The 10,121-nt window shown below is 35.1% G+C and overlaps 1 protein-coding gene across 1 annotated transcript in view; it reads right to left on the minus strand.

The window, feature by feature from the left end:
• Positions 1 to 1,862: 1,862 nt before the first annotated feature.
• The window catches only part of LOC122075717 (coumarin 8-geranyltransferase 1b, chloroplastic-like), a 9,046-nt gene continuing 787 nt past the window's right edge, over positions 1,863 to 10,121 (minus strand). Inside the window, exons 3-12 of the mRNA XM_042640892.1 lie at positions 8,936 to 9,195; positions 8,758 to 8,841; positions 8,358 to 8,432; positions 8,151 to 8,234; positions 7,451 to 7,552; positions 7,210 to 7,305; positions 3,577 to 3,648; positions 2,761 to 2,859; positions 2,558 to 2,662; positions 1,863 to 2,079 (exon numbers count right to left, since the gene is read on the minus strand). Of these exons, the coding sequence (XP_042496826.1) occupies positions 2,038 to 2,079; positions 2,558 to 2,662; positions 2,761 to 2,859; positions 3,577 to 3,648; positions 7,210 to 7,305; positions 7,451 to 7,552; positions 8,151 to 8,234; positions 8,358 to 8,432; positions 8,758 to 8,841; positions 8,936 to 8,944 (768 nt within the window). The 5' untranslated portion in view covers positions 8,945 to 9,195 and the 3' untranslated portion in view covers positions 1,863 to 2,037. The remainder of the gene's footprint in view (positions 2,080 to 2,557; positions 2,663 to 2,760; positions 2,860 to 3,576; positions 3,649 to 7,209; positions 7,306 to 7,450; positions 7,553 to 8,150; positions 8,235 to 8,357; positions 8,433 to 8,757; positions 8,842 to 8,935; positions 9,196 to 10,121) is intronic.

A 10,121-nucleotide genomic window follows, 5' to 3' on the forward strand; every position in this document is an offset into this window, starting at 1 on the left:
CACCTTCCCAAAATGGAAATCGAGTTTCATCAAAGATAACATAGTGATATACAATGGTCCTGCCAAGATGTGTAATCAAAATAAATATACCCTTGTGTCGTGCACTATATTCCAAGAAAATATAAAGACTGGATCTGTAGTCTAACTTGTGCCGATCAAATGGCCTTAGCAGTGGGTAACAAGCACACCCAAAAACTTTGAGATGGTCATAAGACAAGTGTGTACCATGTAGTCGAAATAAGGGAGAAATATTCCCAAGAACATATGTGGGTAACCGGTTTATCAAGAAGGCTGCCGTAGTGAAAGCATGATGCTATTATTGGTGGGGAATAGAAGCATGAGATAGCAAAGCCAAACCGGTCTCTACAATGTGTCGGTGACGTTGCTCCGCAAATCCATTCTGCTCATACGTGTGAGGGCATGGGACACGATGGACAATTCCACATTGTTCCAAAAAAACAAGATATAGTTTGGAATTCTCCACCCAGTCACTCTGAAACCTTTTAATTTTGGGATCGAACAAGTTCTCAACAAGAAGTTTGAACTTTTGAAAAATAGACAAAACTTCAGATCTTACTTTCAAGTGGGTACAACCAGATAAATTTGCTATAAGCATCTAAAAACATTACATAGTATCTATGACCATTGGTAGAGGGAATGGGAGATGACCACCAGACATTGGAGTACACCAGGTCAAGAGGGACTAGTAGAAATGTAAGTAGACTGATCAAAAGGAAGTTTGTACCCCTTGCCCTGCTAAGAGGTACTGCAGATAGAATAGTCCTTCTCTATGGTAATGGGTAACCCAAAATTATGAATAATGTGACGAATAGTCCTCAGGGCGGGATGCCCTAATCTATTATGACATTGAGTGACGGAGATGTGTTCCCCTAAATAAGTCTGTGGAGAACATTTATTAGCAAACTTATTCAAAACGGGCTAGTAAAGACCATCCTTAGTTTGGCCCTGGAGGAGGTATTTCCCCGATTAATGATCCTTCACCAAAAAATATTAAAGGTGGAACTCAGAGCAACATTATTGTCATGAGTGAATTGATAGACAAACAGTAATTTTCGAGTTATAGAAGGTACATGCAGTATACTCTGAAGACGGAAATTAGAAATAGAAGAGATGCCAATGTTCCGGATGCACAAACCGGAGCCATTTTCGATCTGAACGTGACCCATATGGATGCAAATCTGACACATTAGCCATTGGTGGAGCCGAAGAACCAGTGGAGTAGGCATGGTTGAATGGTTGGCAACAATTACTGGCAGTGTGACCCTAGGGGTGCAAATTTGACACTGATTGTTAAGGCGATGTGGGGTAAAATAAGTATACCCATGACGAGCACCATAAGCATTCTCGTGTTGTGCCTGATTTTGGGATATTTATTTCCTAGTCTATTTCGTTTCCTATTTTATTTTGATTTCCTTTCTTTGACCTTCTCACAAAAGGGTCGCTTTGGATGAAATGGAGACACCTTTAGTTTTATGCATCAATTTAGTTTCTCTTGAAATTAGTTTTTCTTTCACCTCGGGGGGGTTTCGAGGGTTGTTAGCATTAGAATGAGACGTAGCCCCATACATCTTTAGTTGTAGTGCTTGTAAGTTGGAGTAATTTACATAGCAATGAATAAATTGATTTCTACACCCCAAAAAAGTTGTTTAAAAAAAGTAGGGTTTTATCAATGATAGGTACTAGTAAAAACATGAGGAAAAACATATTACAAACTTAAGATAGGCCTTCAAATTTGACATGTATGTGGGTTTTCAAAAGAAATGTTCCTGCGTTTGGTGGAAGGGATTCCTTGTCCGAAAAGAAGATAAAAAACATTAGATGCAATCATATGCTTAAACAAATATCATAAATATGCTAGCTAGCTAGTAGGCATAGTTTTATAATAAAATCCAGCGTACTCTAGTAATTAAAATCTTATCAGTTAATCTTCTCAACATATAAATGGAAGGAGTAATATAAAGACTTTAGGACGTACACAACAACCCCTTCACCTTGTACCATCACTTGATATTCTTCTCAGCGTACAAATGGAAGGAGCAGGTACTCAGCATAAACTAACTGCAAAGAGAGAATTTTTTCTATATAATGAAATGTAACGACTAACTATAAGAAAGGAAAACATTCAGATTAATGAAGATGTCAGATAGCATAACAGTAAGGGTTGTTGCTTGTTATTACTGTGTATGGGGATCAAGTTCTGCCTTCATGGGATGGGGGTGGGGGTTGGGGAGGTAAGATGTTGCGGATTTTCTTTAAATGTCACAGGAGAGTTAAAGCTCTAAAATCCATATAAAAAAAGGAGAAAAAAATTAAAGTAAAATAATAAAATTTCTTAAAGTAGTCTTTGATCAAATGGTAAGGGATATATTTGAAATTGAATCTATGGCCTTCTAAGAAAATTTTTAATTAGATCATGAAGTATGGCTTTAATTTAAAAAAGAATAGTATTGGAACTTCTAGTGTTGAGGTTTCATTAGTAAAAAAATGTTGAACCTTGTTGTACATCATAAGGTTATGTGAAACCAAAGCAAATTACCTTCCAAATGAACATGTAAAATGATTGTGCAGATAATTTATCTGTAAGATCAACACTCCTAGAATGAAGCATAAGAACAGCAGCAATGGCAGAATGACCTAGTATCTACATCCAATAAAGTTTGTTAGGAAAAATGGTACGAATACTAGTGGACTTAAAAATTAATTAATAAATAAATTCTAAAAATGAAATAAATTACATACTGTGATAAGTTTGAACAGTAAAGATGAAGAAGACGAAACCCCCATTATCATTCCAAGACCATAAGCAATCAGAAGGATGTTAATGCCAAGGGAGAGTGCCTGTTTCACATATTACGCATTGTATGCATTAAGTTATGTTCATTTGCATAAAGGTGAGTGAAGTATATCTCTTTAGTAACCAAGTTACAACCCCCCCCCCTTCCCACCCACCTCTCTCTCTCTCTCTGCCACCAAACAAAAACCATATGTGCATTTGCACGTGCAAATTTATTATTACGTAAACAGTGGGTAAGAGGGGGAAGAAAAATATTGTCTTTTACAAGATTTTGATATACAACCAATATTATCTAATATAATTTATTGATATAAAAAAAAATATCCTAATAAGAGGGGCAATAAAAAACTTTCTATTTACAAATTCTCTATCTCAAATGTAATATAACATTACCCAATGTCTGTTGTGTAATATATAATATGTATTTCCATTATCAATGTGATAAAGCTAATTGTTTATTAATTAGTAAAAATAGCATATTCAAACATTTAAAAATAATATTACTGCACCAAATACTATAAAATAAAAATATCATTAGTATTAGATAAACTTATTAATTGGTCATAAGGATAGTCGGATGAGATTTATCTCCGTACAGCCCAGGGATTAGAGAATGATCCTAGGGCTAGGAGGACCTGGGCACACAACCTAGTCCTCCCAGCCCTAGGATCACTCTCTGGTCCCTGGACTCTACGGAGAGGAGAAGGATCCGAGTATAATCTATCATATATAAATGGAAATGAAGTAAAATTTTCACTGACTCTTTCTTTGCCAAGTTTGGTGCTAGAGGTGACAATGGCACCTTCTTTATCTCCATCGACATCTGGTACATCCTGTCAATTGCAATACGAATATTATTGATATAATTAAAGAGGAAAAGATCCTCTTAGACATTAAAACTCTCCAATAAATAATAGTATAACGATCCAGTCCAGTAGTAATTACGAAGCTATTTTTATATTGAAATAACTATGTTCTATGTGAACAGATAGAAGAGCAAAAATAATATCCTCTCCATACATTGCACCCATTTCTTACCATAAGGAACATCCTTCAGACTTAACAAAATTTTAAAAATTTCATCTAAAATTTTTGTTCCAAATTGCGAATGGATATACATATCGTAAATCCTTTTCAAAAACAACTTGTTTTACCACTTTTAATCCTGGATTTCTATTTATTTACTTAATAATTTTTCCAATGATAAAGGAGGTTAAAGGAAACTTATAAGCTCTTTAGGAATACAATGAGTTCAAAATGGATGGTGTGTTTTGTCTTCATCCCTTTGTCACATACACAAATTCTCATGGATCCATTTTGTTGTGGACCTAAGATCCAACTCATTGAACTGTTGGTGTATGATGTTTTGTATTTCGTCATAGTTTAATCCAGGGAGTACTAGTGCAAGATCTCATCTAACCGAGGACGTAGGCAATCTTATCGAATCTCGTAAACCTGTGTACATTGTTTATTCTTGTTTTTCCATTATCTTTTGCATCGTTTTAGGGTTACATTTCTACATGAATCCCAACAAAGTGGGAAGTGTCTTACAACTAACCTAGAGTAGCAGAAAATTGTAAAAATTATATTAGATTCGATTTACTTTGAGATGTAATTGTCATATTATTATAAAAAAATAATAATAATAATTCATGATAACCTTCTTTATTGTCTATACTCAGTAGTTTAAATATATATATATATATATATTTATTGGGTGATAAAAATATATTCAATGAAGCTAAGAATTTTCAGCCCACCCCACCCCCCAAAAAAAAAAAAAAAGATGGAGAAAAGAAGAGGAAAAAACATAAAGAAAAAAAAAAAATACATAGAGAGTATTTCACAAAAAAAATCAAAGGCTTATCCTACGGCGGAATCAATCCAGTGAAATTTGAAGAGGATATTACCCCCATGACCCTCCCATGCCAGCCGTTATTGGCTCCAGCAAAGCTAGCGGTTTGCCCACTGCCCAACCCTCTCCTGTTTTTTTGGAAGATACAAAACAGAAGTTCTAGGTAGAAAAGTATGAGTAATTATAGGGCAAGTAAAGGGGGATTGAGTTGAAATTATGAGGGCAAAATATTTATCTTGTCTAGCTCACCCAGTTCTTCTTAAAATATTCTTTTCATCTATTCAATCTGTAATTCGTCTGTCAATCATATGCCTTTAGCTTCTTGAAATCTACTTATGCTAATCTTAAATCTTAATGGGAAAGATCATTTTGCCTTTTTCAAAGGGTTTCAATGATGAGGATAGCACCTATAGTTCAAAGTTGGTCTTCGTTTAACTAGATTTAGATGAGCAGTACTACCTCATTGAAGAAAATGATAATTTTTTCCAACTGATTTTACCAGATTGATGTTTTGGTTGTGCAAACAAAATGTAGGGGAATCAGCAAAACCCAAAACCTTCTAGGATTTCACATACTATCCTACATAATCTGACCTCAGTTCTGGAAGACCTTTCAACATCTCTATTTTAAAAGATAAGAGGAGGTGAAAAAAAAAAAATATATATATATATATATATACATATTATTACTATGGCAATCACTTCTCAAACAACAAAACAACAAGAAAATGCTAGATTATGGTCGAAGATTCTCTTTAGACAATCTAAGGCACCTTATGGTTAAGTATATGTTGAAAATGGGAGAAGGTCCTCTGAGCAAATGGCATAGACAAGAAGCACACCAACGAGGTGCCGTGAAATGGTTTCATAAATAGGAGGGCAGTAAGGTCCTTTTATTTCAGGAGAGAGAGAGACCTTTTCTCCAAGACCCCATGGGAGCAAGGTCCCATGGCACCCTCAGATCTGGATGATATTTGTCATTGGGAATTAAATTCATCTGGAGTTTTTACAATAAAATCGGCTTGGGAAAAAGTAAGACGGGAATCGCCAAAGGTGGGGTGGTATTCATTGATTTGGAATTCTCATCTTCAGCCTCGCCAATCGGTGTTTGGATGGAGAATGTTGAAAAATAAGCTAGCTACAGATGATAATGTGAAAAAGAGAGGGGTTCCATTGCCATCTCAGTGCACTCTCTGTGGCATAGCGGAAGAGTCAATAAATCATACCATGTATGAATGTTCTTTTGCAATTTTCATGTGGCAGAAATTTTGTTGTTGTTTTGGGTTTAGGTGGCCTGGATTTGAAGGAGTTGAAAGTTTGATAGCTTGGTGGAAAGATCGGGCCAAGAAGACCATCTTTAAAGGGGTGTGGCTGAAGGGTTTTGTTTTAATCCCTTACTTTACTTGGTTGGAGAGGAATGGAAGAAAATTCGAAGGAATCTCAAAATCAAAAGAGCATTGTTTTGGCCAAGTGAAGAGAGAAATTAGCTGCCAAGAGTCGGTTCATTCAGGGGCAGCCATCTCAATTTCGGATCTTGTCACTGCAAGAAGATTGGGTATTTCAGGGGTGCGGAGAAGGCCTCGGGAAATCTTCACTATTTTCTGGTGCCCTCCTAATCCAGGTTGGATAAAAATCAATTCGGATGGTTGCTCTATTGGTAATCCAGGGAAGTCTGGAGCAGGGGGAATCCTTCGCAATGAAAAGGCAGAGGTAGTGGCAAATTTCAGAAAATTTCTAGGAACTCGCACAAATTTTGAGGCTGAATTTTTAGCGCTTATGATAGGGATTGAATTAGCTAAGCAGCATAATGTGAAACGGCTCTGGATAGAATGTGATTCAGTTGCAGTTGTGACTATTTTTCAGAAGAGGCAAAGTCCATGGATAGCTCGGCAAAGATGGATAAATTGTATTTCTTATTTGGAGGATGTGGAATGGAAAATAACGCATTGCTATAGGGAAGCAAATTCAGTGGCGGATTTTTTGTCAAAGTCAGCTGCTCGTTTTGAAGTGTCAGAGCCGATTTCAATTTGGCCAACTCTGGTTCAAATGGAATTAGACATGGATGCATCGGGCCGGCCTAGGTTCAGATTCACCTAGGATCTTCTTCTCTTTCCGGATTTTTGTTTTTTGGTGGAGTTGGGTAGTTGCGTAATTCTGCTGATGGCAATGCCGAAGGTGGAGTTTCTGCTTCTCCCTCTCTTCTTAGTGTGAGTGTTGGGTATTTCTCCCTTCCTCATCTGATGTACTATATTTCTTTTTTCTTCTTTCATTTTAATATACATGACTTTTTAGCGAAAAAAAGGTCCCATGGCACCCCATTGTGTGAATTGGTTTAAAGAACACATCCCCAAGCATAACTTCATTGTTTAAGCAAAGCTATAATGAATCGTGATGGGATTTCCCACCTTCTTATATCACATCTATTAGAAATTTTAATTCAAATGAAATTGCACACTTGCATGTGGAATTTAAAATGATCCCAAAATCAGGAGATTGAAATAATCTAATCATATGAGTTCATATAGTACTGGATACTTTACCTTGAATGTTACGATAGCAATACCATGTAGAGACATTACAACTGAAGCAAATACCAAAGACTTGGTGATTGTTATTGGCTTGCCCAATAAATATTTCTGCATATTTCATGGCGATCATCATTCATCAAAATGTTTTTAATAAATTTTTTTTATCAGAAAAAAATATTTTTAATAAATAGAGCATATAAAATATAACGTTAATTTTGAAATTTAAGAAGAAAAAAATAGAAGATTTAATTACCTGAGCGTGTATGAAGTAAGGAACAATGCTACCAATACCCCTCCAGAATCCAATGATTATTGCACTGAGTATAGGATCTCTTTTCCACCTAAGGAAGGGAAGCTAACAAAGAAAATATAATTAAGAAATAAATTTTATCAATATATCAATTTAAATTTAACATGCAATACTAAAGAGCAAATTACAAGCTTATATTAGTCAAAATTTGATGTTCTAATACACATATGTAGATGCAATTCTTTAACTGGTCAATGAACTTTATTAATATTCTCTACCTATGTTCCCTCTCCTAAAATATTTTCTTCTTCAAATTTTATATTTATAAAAAAATCATATTTTTCATTTTTTTTGTTTTTTTCCCGTTTCCTCTATTATATGGCAAGTGAGACTAATTAGAAAGGGATGAAGGGGATATACATCAACAGAATATATAGTTCCGCACATTAAGCATGCAAGGATGCCGCAGAGAAGTGCTAAGGATTGAGACATAATTCCCATAGAAAGGCTCTACAAAATAAAATCAAAACAAAATCTTGTATTAGGATGTTTAATTGTATATAATCAAATTAATTCAAAGTATTTGAAAGTATAAATTTTGCACATCTTAAGTCTCGTAAACTAAAGGTTTTCTAACGCATTTAAATTGGGGAAAAAAAAAATTATGTAACTAATTACCTATATATACTAAGATATATATTACCAGTAATGTGACTGTCCAAACAATAGCCTTAGCAATTCCAATTGAGAAGACTCCAGTAGCGATTGGAAGATGTTTTTTGTTAGCCTACATAGATGCAAAAAGATTAAAGTGGTCAGGGCAAAAGATGGCCAAACATTGTTATGATCATTCAATTCTCTTCAAAAAAGTTTATATGAATATAACACTAAATAAATTGCATTTAATTACCTTGTCAATTTCTATATCATATAGTTGATTCACCCCAGCTGCATAGATGTGAGCCAATATTGTAGGAATAATAGCCTGCAAAAAAAATGGTATAAATAGCATTAAAAATTCCATCAGAATTTCTCACTTTTAATGTGCCAATCTTCTAGGTTGGTCAATTTTCTAAGAAGGTTGATGCCCTAGCGTCGATTAATTCAAAACCTATCTACGGGTGTCAAAAATCAGACCGATTAGATTGAAACAATCAAATCAATCAGACAGAACTGAAATCGACGGACTAAACTCCTTATCAATTGAAACGATCAAATCAATCGGACCGTTTGACTCTCGTACCTATCTTCATCCACTAGTTAACACAAAAACCTCCACAACCACTACTTAGTTAAGTTCCTACCGTCACCTTTATTACTCCTCCAAAAAATGTTGGAGAGAAATCCGAGATTGTTTGTACTGGAAGACAAGAAGCAGATGCTACAGCCAGACCCTGATAATTCAAAATGCACATGAATTAGAAAAAGCTTCATCATCATATTAAAGAAGTTAATTGATTTTTGAAGTCATATTTTAAAAGTACTTACTGTGCCCATGGCAGCATATGGACGAGTAAATCTGTAAAATGCATATATTTTTCCCAATGGTCCTTTATAAGCATCCTCATGTTTGGATGAATAATCATGCTCTAATCTTTCTTGCTTGTAAGGCTGCTTCTTTATATTTTCTTCATTATTAAGTAAAGCTGAGAATCTTTGGGAACAACATTGAAAGCATTGAGTGGAATGCCATTTTTTCTGAATTTCGTATTTATGATTCACTTGCCCTTGAAGCGGTACAATAAAACCTACAAAATGAAAAAATAAATAATAAATGAACAGAAACAAAGCATATTCCGGCCTATATAGTATTATATAGAGAAGGGTTGAAGTGTTCTTAGTCAGGTTGTGTGGCACCTGTGCCAGTGTAAGAGGCAATGGAATTGAATCGAAGGGGAGGGACAGGATAGTCATTTCACTACTCCCATGTGAGAGGGTGTAGGAGAAGGCCGCCAGGCCAGGCTGTTTGGCTCCTATCAGAAATAATTTTCTTACCATCACTGATTCCATGTGGCTTTCAGTCTCTTGATAGTTCTTTGGAATAAGCTCAGTTTTGCAAGCTACGGAATTCAAGACATCATATCTCAAGCAACGAAATTATCCTTAATAATTTCTTTCTCCCATATTTAGGGTTAGTTTTAACTTATATAAGAATTAAAACACTAAAGATTTTCAGCTGTTTTTTTAAATATTATTACTAAATACTAATGAGGATTGAGCCATTTACTTCTGAATTGAAAGGGTCAATGATATTGATGACAGAGACAAGCGCAACAGATTTAGATGATCTAATGGAACTCATGAATTTATCTAAGTCAGCTTAGGGCTAATAATGGATTTTTCAAAAACTTTTTTATTTGAGGTTAATTGACTAATATAAGCACGGATTTAGTCATTGGGATTGGGTAGGGATCGGGATCGACTTCAGCTGATACCAATCTGGCTCGTCATGAATCAGGTCCTATCGGATGGATTTATCATTTATCCATGTTTTTATTTAAAAAAATAGAATATTTTTATTTTTTTAACCCTTGTTCCATACCGATCCATCAATATGCGATCCCTCATATAATCGGGATCATGGTTTGAGGTGAATCGGATCAGTTGGAATCAGCCGGATCATATCGGTGTTGTCATTAATTGATTCGATTCTTTACCGATATTGTATCAATTG

The sequence above is a fragment of the Macadamia integrifolia genome, chromosome 1 (assembly GCF_013358625.1).
Source record: "Macadamia integrifolia cultivar HAES 741 chromosome 1, SCU_Mint_v3, whole genome shotgun sequence".
NCBI lineage: Eukaryota > Viridiplantae > Streptophyta > Magnoliopsida > Proteales > Proteaceae > Macadamia > Macadamia integrifolia.